This window comes from Biomphalaria glabrata, chromosome 10 (genome assembly GCF_947242115.1).
Source record: "Biomphalaria glabrata chromosome 10, xgBioGlab47.1, whole genome shotgun sequence".
Lineage (NCBI taxonomy): Eukaryota > Metazoa > Mollusca > Gastropoda > Planorbidae > Biomphalaria > Biomphalaria glabrata.
The window spans coordinates 7,306,669-7,332,223 of record NC_074720.1 but is presented as its reverse complement, the minus strand read 5'-3'; the positions used below and the strand labels follow the sequence as shown (position 1 = coordinate 7,332,223).

Sequence of the window (25,555 nt, the reverse complement as noted above, 5' to 3'; positions counted from 1 at the left end):
TTGTACATGTTCAATTCTCGACACCACTTTTAACGCTGCTCAATAAATCTTGTTGCAATATAGTAATACATTGGAAATGCATCTTTTTTTTTAATAAATATTCGTTTTCCGTAAAATTGTTAGTATTAAAGAAAACAATTAATTTAATAATGTATTTTTTTAAATAACATTTTTTAAAATAACAAAACTCTTAGCATAAATGTTATAGAAATATACAGAAAAATAAAAATACTTGCCTTTTAAATTTTGCATATTTATAATTTAGAAAGGGTGTTTTTTTTTTTATTTATTGCATATTTAATAAAAAAAAAAAAGGTTTCTTTTATATGATTAAAAGTAACAGTTTCGCCACATTTTTGCACGGTGAAAACTATCATGAAAGCGGATTTTCACTATCTATTCTACTTTTTGATATCTAAACGTGATAGACAGCGGACGGACTGACAAACGGACAGACAAATCAAAACTAATAGCGGCTTTTTCCCCTTTCGAAGAAACAAAAATAGGCTATAACTCCATATGTGTATTTATATTTTTTATTTATGTATATATTGGTTGTCAACTGATTGGGTATATTGCACGATAAATGTTAAACTTAGTGATGTCCTATTTGACTCCATTTCATAGTAGCGGTTAAATAACGTAGATAAAGAAGACAAAACGATATAGAGTAGGGCCTACTGTGGAGGCGATATAAGGAAATCGAAAGAAAAACGTAGGAAAAATAGATTGAGAAATTTTTTGAGAAATTTTGAAAACAAACAAACAAACAAATAAAAAAAAAAAAAACAGCAACGAAAAAACAAAAACAAAAACCCATCTAAACAATGTCAAGGATGTCACACGTAACGAACGCTGTTGCCAACTAAACAAATCATAGCTATAGAGTACTATAGACCAAAAAAATAAATAAATTATTTTTACACTGTATATAAAAGGGGCGAAATCTTGTAGCAAATTTTTCCAAATTATATAGATGATAAGGACTTTCTATATTCCGGTGGCAAAGCCATATTGTACATGTTTTTAGGTGGGTATCCGATGTAAAGAATTAATATGCGAGGTGTTTTAATAAACAATATAATATTTTTTTTAGTCACTTTTCAACACTGTAGAATCTGATTTGTAAGTACTTTCTCTTGTAGCTTGAAGTAATTTTTATAATCCAGTTGGCAACAGTGATTCTTCAATAAGGCACTCATGACATCGTTTAAGTGTGTATATTTATTTCGAAATTACTTCTCTCTTCATTTTGTAATGTTATTCATTAGATTCCATTACATGGCCACCACATTTTTTTCACATCGCTTGCTCGTTTCTCACTCTTACTCTGTATCTTATTGCTTACAGAACATCAACGGGATGTTAAAAATAATTAAGGTGAAAACAAAGAGCAGATTACTCTGATTAACTTTTGGTATGAAAATCACCAATAAAAAACTGGATGACATAACATGAAAACATGTCCATGACTGGGTTGGTCAAGTTATTGAATCTCCTTTATGCTTAGGAAATATAATAAAATAAAACAATCACATAACTAATTGATAAATTACATGAAATATATGCATACTTTTAAATTGTTTGCTCTTATAGTGTCTTATTATTTGTAATGCACAATTGTAAAACTTATTCCTCACGGATAATAAAACTCATTATTATTATCATTATTATTATTATTATTTCTTTTGCATACGCACAGAGAAGGGGGCCCACAATAGAAAAAAATCCATAGTTCGAAGGGTCAACAACTTTACATTTTTTGTTAATTTTTTTTTCCGCATTTTTACCAACAATACTTAAAATCTTACAGTTTGCGACATTGTCGTGGTTCATAAATGTCCGCTTGCATTCTCGTAATATACTCCGGATTTACTAAATTGCATAGACCCTAAACTTCCCATTTCTTGTTACTAAAGTATGCATATTGAATATTTTGATAGTTTAATTTTTGTAACGAGGGAGAATTTTAATTTAATTTATAAGTACTCCTTTCACTTTTATATTTTTGCATGCTTTTAGATATTCGTTTTTTTTTAATTTTTTTTTTTTTATTAATAAGTGGATTTTTATTAAAACCTTTGAAAAGCGTAAGGGGCATTCACAAAAATTCTGTCCCGGGGTCTCCACACACTTAAATCCGACCTTGCCCACTCGTATTTCCATTTTGTCTCCACACTTATAATTCAATTGACATCTTCTAATTAGCTTACTGTGATAGTTGCAGCTAAAAAGAATAATTAACATAAAACATTAATTAAATAAAAAGTGTAAGCCTTTTACTTTGCCACCATAGTCATCGAAGCAAAGGCATTTCAGTGGACTGACCATTAAGTATTTATTTTATTTTGTTTACAAACGTTTTCATTCATAATACTTGTAATATGGGAGTTTACTTCTAATAATTTTTACAAGGCTTTCATCAGTTCACTCTGTCTGTCTGTCTGGTATAATTTTCATGTATGCTATTTCTCCCACATCCAATCTCGAATTAAGTTGAAACTTTACACAATTATTTATTGTATCTAACAAAACATGAATTAAAAAAAATAACCAATTAATTAATTAATTAATTAGTGGCCGTTAATTTTTGTTCGTTTGTTATCGAATAAGAGAAAGAAATGCTACTTATTGAGAGATTAGGCTGTTTTTTTTTTATGGACTTATTCCTCATATCACGTTTTGTACACGTTTTTTTTTTCTCCCATTATCGGATCAAGTTGAAATTTTACAGAGTTATTCATAGTCAAAGACACTATATCCATCGATCAAAAAGTTGACCAATTAGCTAATCAATTAGTGGTAATTAATTAATTTTGCTTTGTTTTTCTTTAAAGAGTAGCCTACCTTATTTCTTCGGTATTGAAATGTATGGTAGTGATTTTGAGTTCTTTCCTTTAAGTCAGATTTAGTACATTAGTGATTCATTCATTATTGATTCATTCATTATTGATTCATTCATTATTGATTCATTCATTATTAATTCATTCATTATTGATTCATTCATTATTGATTCATTCATTATTGATTCATTCATTATTGATTCATTCATTATTGATTCATTCATTATTGATTCATTCATTATTGATTCATTCATTATTGATTCATTCATTATTGATTTATTCATTATTGATTCATGCGTCTCTTTTGATGAAATGATATACATAGTGGCATTGTACTAGGAAACACATTTTAAGATATATATTAGAGTCGCTTTGCAGATTTAAAAATTGGCTTACATCTAGATCTATATATTCAATACGTTTAAAATATTTTAGATTTAGATTTTTTTTTTAAACTCTAATAATCTAAGTTTTACAGTCTTATCAATTTTTTTAAAATTACTAAGTAAAAACTTAAAGCATCATTGGATTAAAAATTGAATCATTTGAATTATTTATGACCTGTGGTTAGCGCTCTGGACTGTCGTTTCATTGGTCTGTCGGAATATCCAAAACATGTAAAACTGAAAAAAAACTGAATCCTCAATAAATATAAAGAGGTTTTTAGACTTAATTATACTAGCGAAAATAACAATTTAAACATCTACAATTTTTAAACATCTATAATTCTAACTGGCTTTTAAAAATATTACTGTGTATTATATTTATCTTTTTGTCTAATTTTGTTTTTTAGAGAGATTAAAATCACTTGATCTGTGTACTGTTAAACAGCATTGAATGTAATGAATTTATTGAACCGAATACATTCTTATTTCTTATTTAATTCTTGATGTAAAGTCTTATGTAGAAATCATCAGCTGGACCAATCAATTACATGAAACTTTCTTTTTCTTATTTCAAATAAAATAGTCGTGAAATTTTTTTCAGGGTGTTAAGATTTGACCTAATTCTTTAGTGTTCTGTAAAATTTTCATCACAATTTTTCCTCTACGTAATGGTCCATCGACTTACAAGGGTGAAGAGAAGGGTCAGTTGGGAGGAACCTTTTTTTATATTTATGTTTTGTTTGACAGCAAGCAGTGGGTCACTGATAGTGTTCCCTTTTCCCCAAGTTCCCTTGTTCCCCTCTTAGACAACAACAAACCGTAACCCAATCGTCTTCCGGAGATTATGTTGTTTAGAGTTTCAGATGCCCTGGGGGAGGCTCCCTAGCACTGTCCGACTCACCCCTCCGCCCCATCTTCCAGCTTGAGATGGTCAGCGCTGACCGCCGACTGACGTCACCGTAGCGGCGTAACATTTTTTTTTATACGCCCCGCTTCCTGTCGACCGGCTCCCGTTGTGTTCCGAATGCTAAACATCCGGTGATTGAATCAGATTTCCAGCCAACAAAATTTTTCACTCCAGTTAAGGTCAGCTGTAGCGTAACGCATATACGCGTCACGACTGACATGGTTCTAATCGGTGATTAGTCTAAATTGTCTACTGTAAAGTGTAACATAGATTTTAGTACAGGGTTTGCGATATTGATTTGTATAATAAAGCCCCCAAAGTAGCACAAAAGGCGGTTACTGATTGCTGGCTCAGTGTCAGGGTCGGATTTAAGGGAATCCACAATAAAGGGGCCCCCAAACGAAATAGAATATCCACCGGATATGAAACTTGAATTTTTTATCTATTTATTTTTTAATTTTTCTTGATTTTAAATATGATTATCACATTTTACTTTAATACGCTTGGCAGCACTGTCGTGGATCAGAAGTGCCCGCTTGTAGCAGTTATTACCGGTTCATTCCTTAAGATACGCTTTGTCTTTTTTTTTAAAAGTAATCTTTTTTTTTCTTTTGCTTGTTTAAAATGTTTACTTTATTTTTAATTATTTCCACTTTCTGTTATTGTTTCTCCAGTGTCCGACCCAAGAAGACAACTGACTGAGACATTTCTAAGGAAAGAACATCAGACTCAATCAGCATTGCAAGTCTGTCTCTTCATTCAACGTTTCCAGTACCGTGTATCAGTCACATCATCTTCTAACAGGAAATGAAGATTGGAAATCTATAACTCTTATTTTTCTCAGGCAAACAACGGAAATCGAACTTAAAGGATTAATGACAACTATGTTAAATGATTGGATGTACATATGAAAGCCTTCGTTTAAATAAATAGCTTCATTCTAGACATAGATCTATTACTTGCCGGAGTTTCCCCGGTTTTCCGAAGATGGCGACAACTGCCGACTTCTTGAAATCAGAGGCGAGAATGTTCGGATTCTCTCCTCTCCCCCGAGGCCTTGGAGACGGCCAGGGTCTCCCAGGACACATCGCCCACCCGGACGATATGATGGCCCGAGGAATCATGGACGCTAACCAGCGGATGAATGGTTATTCTATCGACGGCATTCTTGGACACGGTCGACTGGGACCCAATTCTCTCAAAGGTCAGTAGATCTAGTAATATATACACTAATTCCATAGAATCGAAGAAATACTAGATCAGACAAAAAAAAAAAAAAAACAACAACAAACAATCAGATTACAGCAGAGGCGTAGTGAGCAAGACGTGCGCCCGGGGCAAGAAACTGTATTGGCGCCCTCTCTCCCGCCCCCCCCCCCATTTTCCATGAACATCACATAGAAATATAGGCTTATAAATAAACAGTATTTTAAAATAACATAATCCAAATAACCTTAGAATGTATTACCTAAAATATCTACAAAAATTCTTTTTTTTTTTCGCCTCTCTGCATATGGCGCACCGCTAAAGGTGGCGCCCGTGGCATCGTGTCCCCCTTGCCCCCCCCCACACTTCGCCTCTGGATTACAGACTTGATCCCCGGTCTCTATTAGAATTCTTGCAATACATGTGTCTTGTACTTATAAATGGCAGTCTGGCTTCGACAGATCACTCAGAAGATATTTTGTACGGGTGTTTTACTTGCAATCACGAGCTAACAAACATACTCTGACACAAGAACAAGCGAAGAACTAAGTCCAGACCGTTGAATAACTTAAACGAAGTTTAATACGAAAAGGCCACAGTCTAGTCTCTGTCCGTAATACGAAGTTGTCGCCTTAAACTGAACATTATTAACATGAGCAATCTTAACCCCAATTTCCGTGACGTTACCAAATGCCGCGTTCAAAGTACGTCAATTATGGTGCGTCCCCTAACATCCTACAAGGTGTAGGAACTCATTGAAACTGCTCCTTTTAACCATTCAATTATCTGAATGACCTATATTTTGGGTTGCATCTGGTATTACTTATTCACTAAAGCAGAAAATGAATGTACTTTTCGTATATTTAAAAAAAAAATATTATACATTATTTTATAAATTAAAAAAATAACATAAAATAAAGTTTTTTTTTTGTTTTATTTTTGAAGACAATTTCTCCTTTATGGAGCCGATGACTTTTTGTGAGAGCAATTACTTCGCTCTAAATAAATAATGAATGATAGAAAAAAAAAGGATTTTTTTTACTCCGCCCCAATCAAAGGAAATAAAATCCTGGTTACGCCAATGTATAGATCTACTCAGAATATAGAAAATTCTAGTTTGATGATATAGATCCAGACATAAAAAAAAAAAAAACATTAAAAGACAGTAGTGTAGACTAGAATACTGGATCTAGTTAGAGATACATCTGATACAGTATTTATATTGTTAATCAATAAATTGTTTAAGTATTATAAACTGAAGTATATTGTCACAAATAAATTCCAGCAGCCCGAATTTCTACATTAGACGTTGCACAAAATATTCCTGAATGCTATATAAGACGTAAACCAAATTTAATTTTAACATAGTTATATTTTGAAAAATTATAACGGTCAAACCAGAGTTGTTACTGTGTCCCCAATAATTTTGAAAAATTATAGCAGTCAAACCAGAGTTTTTACTGTGTCCCGAAATATATAGATTAAACTGTCAAATATCAATGCTAGAAAAATTGTTAGAGCTGTTTTCGAGATATTGTCCACCCACCCTCCGCCACAAATAGCTAAAAGGAATTGAAAAAAAAAAAAAGGTATCTGGGTTAGAATTGGCGGCATTTATTATGGTAGCGGTAAAGCGCTTGGCTTCCGAACCAGGGGCCCCGGGTTCGAATCCTGGTGAAGACTGGGATTTTTTATTTCGGGATCTTCGGGCGCCTCTGAGTCCACCCAGCTCTAATGGGTACCTGACATTAGTTAGGGAAAAGTAAAGGCGGTTGGTCGTTGTGCTGGCTACATGACACCCTCGTTAACCGTAGGCCACAAAAACAGATGACCTTTACATCATCTGCCCTATAGACCACAAGGTCTAAAAGGGGAATCTTACTTACTTATTATGGTAGCTGGGTTAAAATGATTTTATCTTATAAAATACAGACGTTACTTCAAAAAAAGAAGATGATTACGTCCTACGCCTTGTGCAGGAGGAGGCATTTATTAAAGGTTACTTGAAGCAGAGTTAATAGAGTGTCGCGCGTTTAACGCGAACGTCATGGGTTCCATCCCATAATATCCTGGCCATATTTTGTTTTTTGATTTCACAGTGACAAAGAAATATGAATGTCTAGTGTACTAAAACATATAAATTAAGAAAAATATTTGCCTTAGGGCTAGTCATAGGAGTAGATTTAGGCTTGTCGTAATTGGTTTCATTATTAAACGGTTAATGGGACATTAGTTTGTAATAAATTAATGAATAATTTGGATATATCTCATTTACAAAACCATACATACTTAAATCCAAGTAACTAAATCCTTTTGCGCATTAATTCTAATGTAATACAACACCTCTAATATGTGGATGCAATTTAACTGGGAAAGCAATGTTGACTTCTGGGAAGAGAGATGGGGACTACTGTAGACCGCACTATGTGGAGAGAGATGGTGGCCAAGAAAGCTATGAACAGCGAAAAAGCAAAGGCGTCAACCATGGAAGAGAAGCGCGCAAAACAAAAATGGCTGGCTCCTCTATCGCGTAAGCAGATGCCACATTAGCATACAGTATATGTGCATAATTATGAATTTGAAGAACAATGCTCCACAGTTAGGTGAAAAGGGGATGAGCCACAGTCTTTCTACGACTGAAGGAGGTCAACACACACACAACAATAAATGTTAAAGATAAAAATACAGCAATTAAAGATAATTGTAAACTGTAGATGAATTGAAAAATATTACAGACTAAAAGTATCATTAAAAAAAATAATATCAAAAATTTATTATTAGAGGACAATAATTATTGAGTCTAATTTGTCTTCCCAGACTGTTGTAGGCCTTTAAATAAAGCTTACATAATATACATCTCTTGTGTGACCAAAGTCCTATCAGAAAGTACGAAAATAAGTTACGTATTTTATTAGCGGCCCTCGAAAGGGGAATAGACGCTTCTAGTTTTGTGTGGTACCACCGTCCGTCCCGTTTAGATCTTGTAAACTAGAAAAGATATTGTAAGTCCGACATCATTATATTTTAGTCCATTCAAAGTTCTGATGCAACGGCTACTTTTTTCTTTTCTGAAAGCGAAAAAATTAATTTTTAAAATTAACTATGCAAGCATTTTTTTTTTCATAAAAATACACCATTTTTACAACTATTCACTATTAATAGTAACAAACACCGGAGGCTATTTAGTAAGGAAGACAATGCTTTTCCATATTTCTAACCCATTTTATGTAAACGGTTTTAGATTTTTTACAATTGTATTGCTAGGTTAAGTAAGTTTTGTCATGCTAATTATTACATTTACAAAAAAAAAATTACTTTTTTAAAAAGAAAAAAATTATTTAGTATGCATATAAAAGGAAAATTATTTAAATCATCAATTAATTAGTAGTTTTTCATATTATCGCGTAAACTGCAGCATTGTATAATGAACCCAGAACACATAACTAAAAGACTTTTTTTCTTTATTTTAAGGGAATTGTTGTATATGAGACTTTAAATAAGATACTTTTTTTAAAGAAAAAAATTAGATAAATTAGATAGTCATTATAAGACATCAGTTAGGCCAGGTTCACATAGAACTTCACCTTCACTTTCACCTACGCCCGCTTTAGTCTGCTGGAAGGCTGGGGCACCTTACAAGATCTGTCAACACTCTTTCTCCATTCTGCTCTGTCATTTGCCTTTGATAGAATTTCATTCTAATATTCTTTTATGAAAATATTGAAACCTGCCTTTTTACCTGCCTGGGTGGATCATTTCGGGTGCCGATTTTGAGTCTGTGTTCCAACACAAACTGTCTTTGTAACCTTGTTTCATATAAATTAATAACAAATCATTAGAAGCCAATGATAGTGTATGTGTCCTGAATCTAGATAAAGCATAAATAAAACCATTCGATACAGAGATTTATAAATTAATCTAATAGCCTAAAAAGAAAATTTGCTATTTTACTGAATTGAGTTAGTGCACTGTGTCCCAGACGTTTTCCTTAGCGGACAACTTTGCACATTTTGGATATTTAGAGGAACACTTTGCACATTATGGATATTTAGAGGAACACTTTGCACATTTTGGATATTTAGAAGAACACTTTGCACATTTTGGATATTTAGAAGAACACTTTGCACATTTTGGATATTTAGAGGAACACTTTGCACATTTTGGATATTTAGAAGAACACTTTGCACATTTTGGATATTTAGAAGAACACTTTGCACATTTTGGATATTTAGAGGAACACTTTGCACATTATGGATATTTAGAGGAACACTTTGCACATTTTGGATATTTAGAAGAACACTTTGCACATTTTGGATATTTAGAAGAACACTTTGCACATTTTGGATATTTAGAAGAACACTTTGCACATTTTGGATATTTAGAGGAACACTTTGCACATTTTGGATATTTAGAGGAACACTTTGCACATTTTGGATATTTAGAAGAACACTTTGCACATTTTGGATATTTAGAAGAACACTTTGCACATTTTGGATATTTAGAGGAACACTTTGCACATTTTGGATATTTAGAGGAACACTTTGCACATTTTGGATATTTAGAAGAACACTTTGCACATTTTGGATATTTAGAAGAACACTTTGCACATTTTGGATATTTAGAAGAACACTTTGCACTTTTTGGATATTTAGAGGAACACTTTGCTAATTTTTTTTTAGAAAGATTAATTGACGTGGTGGCCTACTAGCTAATTATTTCAGTAGTTCGTGGAACACCAAAATGTGACCTATTCAGACCTCACGGAACACTAGGGTTCCGCGCCGCACAGTTTGGGAAACACTGAGTTAGTGTGTTGAGTCTATTTCGACATCAGTTTTCTTTAGACTTGAGAGTGTTATGTGAGTCTATCGCGACACCAGTTCTCTTGGCGTTAAGATGTTTTATGTATTATTTCTCTCATTAGAGGCGAATGCTGTCTGTTTGGACGGGATCCAGTCCCCCGCAGTGACGCTAATAACTCGATACCGTGGACATCGATGTGCGCTGCTGGCGATAGGTTCAGCCACTTTCCACGATAACAAAAGCATAATGTGAGCTTAATGAGCCCTCCCCCTTCCCTCATAACACGCGTGGGGGGGGGGGGAAGACATAGCAATACTCCTGCTAAATGGACTAGCTTGCGAGGGTCATCCGGGACAAATGAGTGACCAGCGACGGACCTAATCTCCGGTAGCCTGATTTCTCAATTCCTGGATACTGTCATTCACGCGGGCATTTAGATTTTACAAACGGGCGACGACTCTCTTCATCGCAAGTCTAATAATCTCAGCGGTGATTTCCCCTGTAATCATATTGATCCACGCCAAAAACAAATGCGCACATTCTCGCGGTATCACTCCATCCTATCGCTCGCCCCTCCCTCCCTCGCGCGGTTCCAAGAAGAGCTTATCAAAAGCTGGTACAAGATAAAACTTACGGACATTTTCGGTTACTCTTGGCGGCGGAAATGACGTGCCGACGGAGAATTGCGCGCTATAATGTCTTGTGCCCATGGAGCGAGGCTTTCAAGTGCTGACAAGCAATCTTTTTGTTCCACGCTCCCCTGGCGTGACTCTATCAAACTCTTTCCTTTTGGGAAACATTTTTTTTAGTGGGCCCTGTTGGATGTTTACATCTGCTAAAGCAACCATTAAAAAACGTTTTACCATGCGGGGCCTTGTGGAGCAAAAAACAAATTTGTATATCGTCTAGTGTTATGTATATTTCAGTAAGCAGAGACCATAGGCTGGGTTTTTGTAGACTTTCCTATCCTCTTTTAAATGGTTTAATAAAATGGCATATTAAATATTAGTAAGTAGGCCTAGCCTAGATCTTAAAGCATGTCATATTCTTGAAGAAACAGGGTACTTTTAAAATTTAAATTTGTTTTCATTTTCCTTCTATTTTTTGTCAATTATAATATTTTTATTTTACATTACTGAGTCTCTAGGAGCTGCTCCCCCCCCCCCTCTTCCCAAAGCTCTGGGCGGCTGGATAGTTTCTACCGTAAATCTGCAAAGTAAAAGAAGAACTGCATTTTTATATGTTAGTACTGATAATCTAAGGAGGCGCGGTGGATGAGTGGGTAAAGCGCTTGTCACCCTAATTGGGTACCGAGCTCGAATCCTGGTGAAGACTGAGATTTGTTATTTTTTAATCTTTGAGCTATAATGGGTCCCTGGCAATTGTTGTAAATGCGGTTGGTCGTTGTGCTGGCCGCATGACACCCTCGTCAATTGTGAGCCACGGAAACAGATTAGCCTACCTTTACATCATCTGCCTTAGAGATCGCAAGGTCTCTGTATTTTAAATGGTGATTTTCTATTTTGAAGTGAAGTCGTGGCTGGTTGTGGGGACTTGGACACGGTAATATCACAAGTCGGCTGAAAAGTGTTAAAGGATCTCAAAATGTCGGACGAAAAGAAGTAGTTGAAATATCGACCGAGGGGATCTTCAATATGTATTGTAAAATTATCAAGAACCTTACATGTCTAAAGTGGGGTCTGCACTGGACACACTGGTGAATATTGGATTTGGAGTTTCAATACGACGGTAGCCCATAAGCACAAGCATACGACATATTGATAAGAATTGTGTAGATGACTATGGGAATGTTAAAAAGTACTTTAATTTCACATCTTTTTTTATTGTTTGTTTGTTATTTCCAGTATAATTTAGTTACATTATTTTTTTTTCTTTTTGACGTTCTAACTGAATGTTGTTGTTTTATTCATTATATTTTTTGTATTCCATAGAAGAGATTACCAACAACACATAAGACAAAAACATTAGTTCCCACACAACAATTAAGGTTAACATTGTTCAGAAACTGTCCAAACTTCACGGTCACTAGGTTGTCCATTGTCCTCTGTTGTAGACAAACGAAGTCCTTGATATTGGGATTCTTTCGGAAGGATCTGTCCTTATTTCCTATAGAAGACCAAAAAGTTCCAAGAAATATAAATGCTTTTGTTGGTGCGTTTGTCTACAACAACCTTGAATTCCTATTGTAGCTGTTTTTATGTACCACAAAGTGTGCTAATCCACACAAAAAATGTCACTGAACCTCACTCTGGCATTAAGTCCCACGCCATTGTCTACAGGCTGAAAGGTTCAAAGGAGCTTTATTAATATGACCGCTTTTCCCAAATCACTAGTAGAGAAACCTCCACAAGTTGACAGACCGGTACCGGTTTCCAGGTGTTAACTTGTTGTCAACTCAAGATTGAGGCCAAACAGCATTGCAGTGAGCTCATGAGGAACTTAGAGGACTAGATGTAATCTAAGATTAATTATGCTTTCCAGCATGTCTGATCTGGTGATAATTTCCCCACCAATGAAGCCCCGGGACAACTAATCTCCACCAGTTGACAGCGAGAGGTCCTGGAGTTGTGCTAGAATCACCACAAACTGAAAAGATAAAATATAGTATCTGAGTAAAGTCCCCAGTACAAATAAAGCTCAACGAGCCTCTCCAACCGTGATTATAAATCCCAGACAAGGGAAAATTAAAGAAAAACAATTCTTTGACGTGTAACGCCTCTATTGGATCAAACCTTTACTTTACAAAATTATAATAATAATAAAAAAATTAAGTTTAAAAGCAAAGATATACTAAATAAATATTGAAACCATCAAAGACAGAAAAATGATACAAGGATTAGCATATCAACAACTAAAAGATAACTAACCAAGATTAAAAGATAATACACACCAATCTTTACACACCAATACATGCATGATCGCACCCTTATACCAAACATAGATATATACTCACAATTTTCTTGTACTTGATCCAAAAGGGCTACAAAACAAGGTGTCGAAGACTTCTGAGGGCGCAGTCCAACACATTAAGTGACTACCCAAGAACACATACAAATACTTCCCAATATAAGCACAACATTTATTTTATGTAAATAATTCCACGAAGTCAAAAACATTGGCAATTAGAATACCACTACTGTAATACAAAACAAGGTTACAAAGACAGTTTGTGTGGAAACACAAACTCAAAATCGGCTCCAGAAGTGCTCCACCCAGGCAGGTAAAAATGCAGGTTTCAATATTTTCAGAAAGGACATCAGAATAAAATTCAATCAAAGACAAATGACAGATACAAGTAGAGAAAAGGGTTGACAGATCTTGTGTGGCGCCCCAGCGGTCCAGCATATCGGGGGATAGGTGAACCTGGCCTAAGTGATGTCTTATAATGAATATCTATTATATCTTATGGTGGTTGTCAAGATCTTGATATCAGCTCTTGATGTCTATACGTCTAGGATGATTCTTACTGATGTAATTTAACTGATACAACACACGCATCACAAAATACTATGGATTAAAGACCACAATATTCAATAATGATATAAATCATGATCTCTGGACACAAATTTTCATAAGAAAAATAAATATTTAATTAACAACTATAATTACATATAATACTCATGTGATTCTAGAATTAAAATTTAATAATCACATAGATATTGATACTTGGCTGTAGGTCACGATGAACTCTCCATTTCTCTTGTCTCTCTCTCTCTCTCTCTCTCTCTAGTCTCTGCACGGATCCTGGAACCCAACGTCACAGTCCGCTCAATACTAGAGTGATATCCCCTTGCGTAGCAGGCAAGGATACACCATATATAGATCTACCGTCTCTGACCGTCAGACTGTCACTAAGACTCAGACAGTCGCCAAGACTGTCACTCTAAATAGACAAATAATCAAAAATATCGCTAACAACTAGCTAAAGCGCCATTCTATTTATTCATAATCAATTAACATCTAATACTAGATATATAACTAATAAAAACATTTCTTCTTACCCTGGTCCTTAAGAATTAAAGTTCCTACATGTTGTCTCTGGCAAACAACTCACACATCTTGGAGCCAAGATCGCGAGCCAACCTCGGCGACTTGCTCCCAATGTCTGTATGTGTCGTTCACCAGAAAACGCCTAGCATACGACACACGCCCCTGCTAAAACTACATGGCGTTGTGTCCCGATTGCCCCAAACTCTACTCTATATAGGCTGAGTATCTAGCCTACGCCTAAACTAACATTGCTAATGTCTGTCCCGACCCACATATCAGTCTCTCTACAAGACAAACACCTAACTGACATTGTCCTAACCTTTGTCTGGTCTCTGTCAAGTCTATCGGTGAGCTTTGATAACATCTATTAAACTAATTAATAACCCTTGCACAACACTGTGACATCTTCCCCTTCTCCTTTGACTTTTGTTGCAATATTTGCAACCAAAGTCACACTAATACGACTCACTAAACTGCCTCTACCATCTCACATTTGGAGAACAAATTCTGGAACTATATTGAGACATAAAAATAATGTTATAGAACACATGCAGCATTGCTAACCAAAGTCTTTAGGCAACTGTAGCACACTGGAATAAGATTATAAAATCATAAACAAAGTGGTTGTAATTAAGAAGAAAAAAAAATCAAAACAAACATGTGAACATCGTCATCTCATATATCTGCACTGCAACTGTCACAAACTTCAACTTTAAACATCAAATAATATAGTCATGAATCTCTGCAAGTAGATTTACAAAAAAAATATACATCAAAGTGAACATGCAATTCTGCCAATCAAATCTCGAGTGCAAGTAAAACACGAATTAATATAAAACTAAAAGTAAGAAAAATGATATCATCTAATCATGGACAAAGTTTTTCGGATTGCAAGCTCCACTTGCATCTTATTTTCGACCTAAATATAGAACAGTATAATTCAATATATAAGTAACTAAAACATAATGATAATAAAATGAAAATACAAAATTCATTAGCATCCCTATAATAGAATAGAAATTGTAAAATGGCTGTACTCACTGCCAGTGTCCATCACACATGTCGTATAAAAAAAAAAACAACGCTTTGTCATTTACTTCAGTGTCTGTTATGCACTCTCCTCCATTAGAAGGACTCACTTGACTCTTCAACAAACAACTCATGTTCCACCTTGGATACAAATGTCCTAAAACGTCAATTTTCTGAACTACCTAGATAGCGTGTACATTAATCGCCATAACTCACCTAAAGCTCAAATATTTGCCAACAAAAAAAAATCTATGTAAAAAAAAAATCAATACCAATTCAAGCTCGTCAGGCCTAAACTTTAACATCTTAGTAATATCAAACGTTGAACAAACTAATCAAATGACCTTGATAAACTGATGATCTGTCAACACAGCAACATCTCACTGAAATAAAAAAATCCACGACATACCTAATGTCGGATATTCTATATAGAGCTATAGCCAACTATCATCAACACGTTCAAGCAAAAAAAAATAAAAAAATAGACGGCATACAAAAACTGAAACCAGGCCCAACAAAACTCGAGACCCACTGTAAAAAAAAACAACTCTTGCCGCAACAACAAAAAATCATTACGTCACCCTGTGACTTAACTACCATGAATCCGTACAACAAGGACACACCAGGTAAAAAAAATCAACGCTCGACCTCAACTAAGAGGGAGAAGAAAAACAAATGTCCCTGCCCTCTGGCATGGCACTGGAAACGAAATTCCAAAACTTCCATTAACAACTACAAGGTTTGATAGGCATTACTAAAATACATGGGTGGGGTAGACACTACATGACCCAACGCCATTGTCTGTCTCTCAAACCCCCTATCCCGCCTATCAAAACACCAAAATGGCAACAAAAAAAACAACTGGCCAACAGTACTGCTCACCTGGCTAACCATCTACAAAGCTTAACAAGCTAAAAAGCAAGAAAAAAAAATAACTGAGGACAACGACACTATACGTTTACCCAACGCGAACATACAGGTCCAACCCCCTTCTACCTTCTCCAAACAATAACTCGCCCCTGTCTGCCTGCAAAAACACAGTATAAGCACAGTATAAATGTAACACTGCCCAGTGCAGTAATTATGCTTTAAAAATAATGTCCACCTCTTTCTATCCCACCTCTATGAAATCCCTAAGCTCCCTATCAAAAATAAAAACAAGAAAACTTACACCTATCTCACTACATCATACAGCTTACCTAAACATTGAAAAAACACGCGCTGAAGATAACTACGTTACCCTCAAACCGTGGATACACGAAGGCCCCAAGACAATGGGCGCAGGAATCAGGAGTGACAGTCTAAAAATAGATCATGTGTGACGTCCACTGCCAAACAGCCAATTCACCTGTACCACAACAAATGCTAGGCAGAAAACAAAATGTAGAAAAAAAAAAATCTTGAAAAATACAATCATGGTATTACAAGTGTAAACAGAAACTCTACTTAATGCTAATTCTAAGCAGTGAATATTCGTCCAAACCTTTACAAGCAAAATACAATTTTCTCAATACTATGATGGATAAAAAAATAAATGTCAATACTATATCAAGTATAACTAAAGTATTTTCACTTAAAGAAAAATAACAGGTCCCAGTTATTCATTAGCCCCCAGACATCATTAAAGTGTCGTAGAAAATTAAAATAAAACTTTAGACGAGGCCCCAATTGTCAAGATCTTGATATCAGCTCTTGATGTCTATACGTCTAGGATGATTCTTACTGATGTAATTTAACTGATACAACACACGCATCACAAAATACTATGGATTAAAGACCACAATATTCAATAATGATATAAATCATGATCTCTGGACACAAATTTTCATAAGAAAAATAAATATTTAATTAACAACTATAATTACATATAATACTCATGTGATTCTAGAATTAAAATTTAATAATCACATAGATATTGATACTTGGCTGTAGGTCACGATGAACTCTCCATTTCTCTTGTCTCTCTCTCTCTCTCTCTCTCTCTAGTCTCTGCACGGATCCTGGAACCCAACGTCACAGTCCGCTCAATACTAGAGTGATATCCCCTTGGGTAGCAGGCAAGGATACACCATATATAGATCTACCGTCTCTGACCGTCAGACTGTCACTAAGACTCAGACAGTCGCCAAGACTGTCACTCTAAATAGACAAATAATCAAAAATATCGCTAACAACTAGCTAAAGCGCCATTCTATTTATTCATAATCAATTAACATCTAATACTAGATATATAACTAATAAAAACATTTCTTCTTACCCTGGTCCTTAAGAATTAAAGTTCCTACATGTTGTCTCTGGCAAACAACTCACACATCTTGGAGCCAAGATCGCGAGCCAACCTCGGCGACTTGCTCCCAATGTCTGTATGTGTCGTTCACCAGAAAACGCCTAGCATACGACACACGCCCCTGCTAAAACTACATGGCGTTGTGTCCCGATTGCCCCAAACTCTACTCTATATAGGCTGAGTATCTAGCCTACGCCTAAACTAACATTGCTAATGTCTGTCCCGACCCACATATCAGTCTCTCTACAAGACAAACACCTAACTGACATTGTCCTAACCTTTGTCTGGTCTCTGTCAAGTCTATCGGTGAGCTTTGATAACATCTATTAAACTAATTAATAACCCTTGCACAACACTGTGACAGTGGTGTTGCGGGTCAATCTTTTATTCAAATCCTCAATTAAAAAAAAACATTGTTTGAAATTCTGTCCAACTTATATGCATACTAAATAGATTTTTTCTCTTTAAAAAAATAGATAAAATTTTTTTTATGTAAATGTAGTAGTTAGTATGACAGAACTTACTTAACTTAGCAATACAAATGTAAAAACAATTTTTTTTTTGACAAAAAATCTAATAAAACTATTTGCATAAATATGTTATAAATACGGTTTACCGCTGTCTGCTCTACTAAAGAGCTTTCCGTGTTTGTTACTATTAATAGTGAATAGTTGTAAAAGTGGTGTATTTTTATGAAAAATCTGCTTGCATAGATAATTTTAAAAATTAGATGGTTCACTTTGGGAAAAGAAAAAAGTAGCCGCTGCATCAGAACTTTGAATAATCTAAAATATCATGATGTGCGTTTTTCATTTTCTCTTCTAGTTTCTGAGATCTAAGCGGGACGAACCGAGGGGCGGACGGACGGACGGACAGACTAACAGACAGGCCACACGAAACTAATAGCGGCCGCTAAAAATAAATACATATATATCCCACAAACTATCTATAACAATTTTCAGTCTTGTATTCCAAACAAGTTTCCTATATTCTGCCAAAATAATGAGGTTAAAATTCCCAAGAGCTTTATTACGTAATTTGGGAACCTTGTTTAAAAGGATCACCAGATTTACATCCACATCTGAGTCACAATTAGCATCTAACAGACTTTTAACAAATGTTTCTCATCCAATTCCACTGGACTGTTACATATTTTACATTTACAACAGATTTCTAAACTATTGACATTCTTATAACCAATGTAATCATTTCCCTGCCTTGGGCGCAATGTACTTTTATGTAGAACTATAAAGAGATTCTTATTTATTTATTATTTTTTTTAACGGAAACCTCAGAATTTGCGCTATTCAATTTTAGCCTTATCATCATAGGAATCCTTGGGCCTTAGGCCTCTTTTCTTTGCCTCTTTTATGAGCCATCTTGCCTCTTTTGTGGGCTTTCTTTTTTTTATATATAGGTTTTTATTTGTAAGTTCTAATGATTCACAAGTATTAAATCATAAACAATTGAAAGGTGATTAACCTAAAAATATAATGATAGTAATAGAAATGTTTATTAACATCGTAGATGTAGTAATAACAATAAAATTTGAGTTTGAGACAAATATATTTAAAACAAAATAGTTTTAAAATAGGTGCACTAACCTCACCATTCAATTGATATGCATTATCACATTTGAGTGTGTGAGAGTGTGTGTATTACACATATGTGTTTTATTTTCAGTTAAAGGGATATAACCAATCTTGATGAAAACATTGTATTCCTTTGTTGCTAAACATTCAAACAGTCTTTACAACTCGAAGTCTGGCGTATAATTATTTCATCTTTCAAAATTGAGCTCTATTATATTTGTAACACCTTTTCGCATTACTAACTCCTGTAAAGTTCCCCTTTTCGGACCTTGATTTATATATATCATTTTTTATGAGTTTTCAAAAGATTTTAATAATTTCTGGAGATTTTCAGGACTTTTTCGTATATTTTTAATTTCAGGCGATTTCCAGGAGCTCCTGGTAAATCGACAGGAGGCCTCGAAAAATCTGTTATATTATAAAATGGTTTAATTTAACAATTTACACCTAGAATTTGCGCGGGCCTATGAAAGTGCTGGGCCCACTGCGGTCGCATAGGTTCAAAATAGCCCTTCAAAATAGCGGCGTATGCTACGCTGTGGGTCGACTAGTATATTATAATCAGCATTAGTAGAGCTTGCAGAATACTAAGTAGTATTGACACAACGGGAAAGGGGGGGGGGCGGTTAAGCGCCTGGTTTCCGAACCGGGTTCCGGGGTTCAAATCCTGGTGAAGACTGGGATTTTTAATTTCGGGATCCTCGGGCGCCTCTGAGTCCACCCAGCTCTCATGGACACCTGACATTAATAGGGGAAAAGTAAAGGCGATTGGTCGTTGTGCTGGCCACATGACACCCTCGTTAACCGTAGGCCACAGAAACAGATGACCTTTACATCATCTGCCCTATAGACCACAAAGTCTCAAAGGGGAACTTTACTTTACTTACTTTTATTGACCCAACGTAAGAATGAACTGACCATTACCTTTCAAATGCTCTGGTCTCAGATAGGACAAGCAAAAAAAAAAATAAATAAACAAAAAGTAGAAAGAAGGCGATATGCAAGGTAAGCGAAGCAGACACAATACAATAAATACAGACATCTACTTGCTGTCTGCCATAACTTTCACTTCAAAGGAAAGGCACAGACGGGGACAAACAGTGATGGCAAGGGAAGGGGGTAAAGAAGGACCCCGGCATCTCTTCAGCTCTGGAGAGGGCTTAAGTGAGCTAAGATCACAAGGATCAAACGCGTGATGGATGGTCTCTGTGATCAGACGTGAGTACCTGGCCCATCATGCAGCTCGCTCTCCCCCCCCCCCCCTTTTTCATTTCCCGCCTACATTAAAAAAAGAACCAAAAATAAAATTTAAAAAAGCCAAAAATATAAATAAATATATTTCTGTGTTTTTTTTTTCTTATGATGCATTAAATAGGAAAAAAAAAATGCTAGAGATGGCTATTCGCAGAAACTTTTGACTAGAAGAGTGCTTGAGAAAAGAACTGGCTGTAGGAAGAATTTTTTTTTTTAGTTGATTTAAAGTTTTCCAAATTACAGAAGTATGTTTTAAGATATTTTTTTTTATATCATTTGAAATGTTTGGTCACGAAGGACCTGGCATAAGTGTCGTAAGTGGCTTGTGGAGAGAGGGGAGGCAATACGGGAAAAAGGAGTGTAAGGGCTGAGTTTCGAATACGGAATATAGCCCTATTAACACAGTGTTTGTTAGGAAGTGACTTAGGACTGATTAATATTTGTGAAAGGAAGAATCCAAAACATGATCTTGATTGACAGAGGCAGTGACGCAACAGTCATCGTCCTGAGTTGATACCATTAGGGTCTCGAAGAGCGGACAGCAGATCTTAACAAGAAGTGGTTGAAAGGAGATAACATTTGCATGTCATTATTATGCATGATCACAATACAATCTAGTTCCAATCCTACTGAAGACCTAATCACCCTCCATACAGAAAACTTAGTACAACTCTCACAGAAGACAAAGTCCTATGCCTTGTCCTACAGAAAGCTTTGACGTAGTCCTACTAAATCTAGGTTTCACATCCATACAGAAAAAAAACGAACAAACAAATTTTAAACCTACTAACAACCTAGTTCCAATGTTAGGAAATGTGAAGCTTCAGTTCTACAGAAGCTCTTTGGCTAACGAGTGCATAGGCACTCAGGTGACGGTTAGCCGGAACTAGTATCTGGTGAAACTATGGTCTCTGTCTATCACCAGCATGTCAGCATGGCGCTCAAGTCACCAAACCGGACTAGCAGGGCCATCAGGCGTCACCTAGTATACGACGTGGAACGTTTGGAGCTCTGTGGGACATGTAGAGCACACTGGTTATCCAATGCACCCTAAACCAGCTCCCGTAGTCTGGACTCATATTCATATATATATATATATATATATATATATATATATATATATATATATATATATATATATATATATATATATATATATATATATATATAAGTATCTCCTTATGTGGATTTTGAGTAGATAAGCGCTTTGCTTCCAAACTTGGCCTCCTGGATTCGAATTTCGGCGAAAAAGTGGGATTTTGAGTTTCGGGTGTTTTCGGGCGCACCTGAGATCATCCAACTCTTATGGGTACCTGAATTTAGTTGGGGAAAGTAAAGGCGGTTGGTCGTTGTGCTGGCTACATGACACCATGCTCGTAAACCAATAGGTCATCTTTTTCTGCGGCCCACGGTTTAATGTCTTTTACACTGTTGGGATTTTTTTTTTCGACTCTCTTATAATGGAGATAATAAGAGACTTCTAAAACATAGTATGGCTAATAGTATTTAGTTTTTTTTGAAAATTATAAATACAAAATTCAATCTTCTGGCACTTAATCCATGCTTAACCGAATTTTCAGACTTTTTTTTTTTTTTTTACAAATGTTACACAGAAAAGTTGGAACTCTTTGGGGAGTGTTGATAACAGTTTTACTGAAAATACAGTTTGTAATTATGTTTTTTAGTCACTAAACTTGTTGATCTAACTACTTTTTGGATTACATTTGATCAGTTATGTGTGAGTTCGACATACGAGCATTGACTTGACCGTACCATTACGGCAGTAGTAAAGGTCTGGTTAAAATATCTAGATCTAGTTCTAAGAGTAACGTGTACCAATAGCCAATGTCAAACTGTACTATCAAAATGTTATTGTTTTTGTACACTTGTGTGACAAGGCAGGGGGAACAAACTCTAGTCTGCCCGCTGACACAGTTACCCTGGACTCGGACATGGCTACACAAAATAACGAAACGAAACACAGGGAGGGGAGACAAACGCAAGAATAAAGAAACCGGAAGCCACGTAATTCCGGTATGCGGGTTTCAAAGAGAAAGTAGAAAGGTTGCTGATATTTTTACAGTCTGTACTGAAAGGGTACCGAGGCTGCTGGGACTGGGTCACGTGGACTTAAACTATTTGTTGATCCAGCGGTTCTCACGCGGTATTGTACACCCTGGCGACAGCGTGGAAGATCACATAAGATTCTAGTTCACTAGTGGAAACTAAAAACATGGAGTGAACCTGACATGTTATGTTATAAAAAAAAATATAGAACGAGAGGGGACTGGGGGTTTGACTTTTTTTTTTTTTAAATGCAGGTTTTTGGCATATGCGTGTAAGGGTGGGGGGCGAAGCAGAGTGGCCCACACGTACCCAGTTGTATGGAGCCCTAACATTTCTGGAGTCGAGCCTGCTTATCTAGAAAAAAATTGTGACCATCTAACATCCAAATGATTTTTTTTTATGTTACCTGTACAAACCAATTTATTATCATGAAGTTTAAAGTATTAATAGCTTATTTCAATTTTTAGCACAAGGCACACATATGTTGCAGACATTAAAATTTGTAGGGAATATAAGATGTAGTTAATAGCATGTATAGAAAATACAAGTACATTAAATCTAGTTAACAATAATACTATTTATAACGAATATAATTTATAGCGAAATAAACAGTGAATCTAGCGTATATTGCAAGTAGGCTACATTGATTTATATTTATACCTATATTTATATATAGTCAATAGTCTATAGATATTATGACTCAATTAATACATTTTTCCCCACAATCATTATAAATTGACTTTGTATTTAATAACTAGTCTAGTCTTATAATTGAGATAAGCTGCGCAGGTCCTAATAGAGGTTGTTTTTTTTTAGAAGGGCGTTATGGAGTGTGTTCGTGTGTTTCTATGGTTACTGTGGGCAGAAGTTAGCGATTGGTTGTGAATGATGCAAGAAGTAACGTCTGTACTATATAAGATAAGAAGATAAGATAAGATAGGTGTCAATGTCGTCACTTGGTCTTAGTTAGGGGAGACGACTCCAGAACGTGAGACTTAAAAAAATGTGGCATTGTAGCGAGTAAGATTCCGTTTAAAATACCATTTTATATAATTACTAAAGTCTACTGCACCGATTTCATTTTATCTCAAGTTGAATTTGTTTCTACTGTAATAAAAAGTTCTAGTTAGTTTTGTTCACATAAGGAGTTTTTCAAGTTGTTTCAAGTTTTATAAGATAAGTTATAATAGTAATAGGCTCTTCGTTGTTCAGTCTCAACCGATAACACCATAAAAAGACCAACGTCCGTTAATAGCAAAGGGGTATCTTGGGGCCAGTATCTAGCGGTCAGTGTCTCGAAATGGTCTGTGGATACAAAATGCTGTAGTAAGATGTGGCCAACATTACCGTTTTGTCTCGTGACATTGTCTCCCTTTTTTTAAAACTATATTTTTCAAGAACATGCGTTTTTTTTCTGATCTTCGTTGGAAGAAGAATTATCACGATTTGATTTGCTTGCAGTATCGGGGCCGTCAGTAATATGAACTCCTTCTGTCCCACTTCACGATATCATCGTTGATTTGTCCCCCATTAAATTCAATTAGTTTTTTTATTTTTATAACTTTTAATTTTGTGTTACATAAAAAGAGCATAAACTCTCCTATAATTCTATACCAAAAGTAACGTTTTCTGATTACAAACAAAAATGTTATTGAAGTTTAATCATAACAGGGTAGAATGTACAAATGTGAAAAAAGAACTTTTCTGTAAAATAATTGCCATAAAAACTATGCTAAAGAATTGGAACGAGAGAATAAAGAAAATGAGAGAGGGGGGGGGGAGGGAGTGATCTAATATTTAATAGTAAATTATAAACTTATTTTTTGTCTTTTTTTTTCTTACTAAGATCTTGAGAACGTGTACGGAAACTCCATCAGCCCAAATCTTCATGGTGGCACCATGAGTCCTGGCGGCTACATTCACAATAGTCACCACAACCAGATGGCCCACCACCGACATCCTACAGCGGCTATCAGTCCGGTCATCGCCAGCCCCAACCACCTCAACAAACTCCGACACAGTGGCGACATCCACGGCGGGGGCGCCAACCACCCGTACCAGCCTTCCACCCCGACCGCCAGCCCGAACACCCCCAACGGGGTCATGTTGGGCAACGGCGGCATGCCCGGACACAACAACCCCGGACACAACAACCCCGGACTCAAGTCCGACAGGCATGGGCTGAGCCCACCCTCCAGCAACGGGGACATCTCGGGCCACCACCAGCACCATCATCTTCAGCCTATGCTCAACATGTCCTTGAAGAAGGAACACGAAGGCAGCATCAAAGGCGAGAGCAACAAAGTCCAAGCTAACAGTATCGGAAACAACAAACTCTCAGAGAAGGAAAAACCCGACAACGATTTGGACGACGACGCCGATGACGACGGGGAGGACGGAGAGGAGCCCAAGAGGAAGAAGAGGCGGAACAGGACCACCTTCACCAGTTTTCAGCTGGAGGAGATGGAGCGGGTCTTCCAAAAGACTCATTACCCGGATGTGTACGCCAGAGAACAATTGGCTTTGAGATGCAGCCTAACAGAAGCAAGAGTGCAGGTAAGTTGTCCTCATCTTCTAGAATTTTCCAGTTCACGATGAATGAGTCTTCAAATCCCCCAATCCATATCAAATTATACTTAGAAAACATATATATTTGAGTACGTTACAAACATCATCTTATCTCTGCTTGTGGGTCATAGGTTACCAATCAACTTCCACCAGGTGTCTTGGTTCTGGCCGAGTCTCTTTCAAATGATCCCGCGTCTTTCTTGTCTGCTTGGCGTTTGCATCCAAATCTCGGCGCATGCAGACTATGACCCAAAATAATTGTATCAACAATAAAGCAAACTAACCTTGCTTTCTCTAAAGTATTGTTTCTGTATGGCTCAGGGGCTCTCAACCTGTGGGTCGCGACCCCTTGAGGGGTCGATTGACGATTTGTCAGGGGTCGCCTAAGACCATCGAAAATATGGATTGTATTTAGTGTATTCTTCTATTGTTGTGTATGTTATTAGGGGGGGGGGGTGGTTCGCGGCAGAGTGGGGGATAGTAAAAAGGGGTCGCCGAGCTTAAAAGGTTGAGAACCGCTCGTATAGCTCGTCTCCATGCATTTACAGCACTCTTTCTGGTCCAAAGGATTTCATAGACATATGGGGATCTGCACAGACGCG

At 36.1% G+C, this 25,555-nt stretch overlaps 1 protein-coding gene and 1 long non-coding RNA gene across 2 annotated transcripts in view; one reads left to right on the top strand and one right to left on the bottom strand.

Moving 5' to 3' along the window:
• LOC106077969 (homeobox protein GBX-2-like) overlaps window positions 1-25,555 on the top strand; it is a 106,557-nt gene that overhangs the window by 8,364 nt on the left and 72,638 nt on the right. The window contains exons 2-3 of the mRNA XM_056044059.1: window positions 4,811-5,340; window positions 24,232-24,941. Coding sequence (XP_055900034.1) covers window positions 5,124-5,340; window positions 24,232-24,941 — 927 coding nt within the window. The 5' untranslated portion in view covers window positions 4,811-5,123. The remainder of the gene's footprint in view (window positions 1-4,810; window positions 5,341-24,231; window positions 24,942-25,555) is intronic.
• On the bottom strand, window positions 13,733-17,830 carry LOC129928682 (uncharacterized). The gene is made up of 2 exons (XR_008780149.1): window positions 17,443-17,830; window positions 13,733-17,324 (listed from the first exon to the last, which is right to left on the bottom strand). It is a non-coding gene; the product is annotated as an uncharacterized LOC129928682 (long non-coding RNA).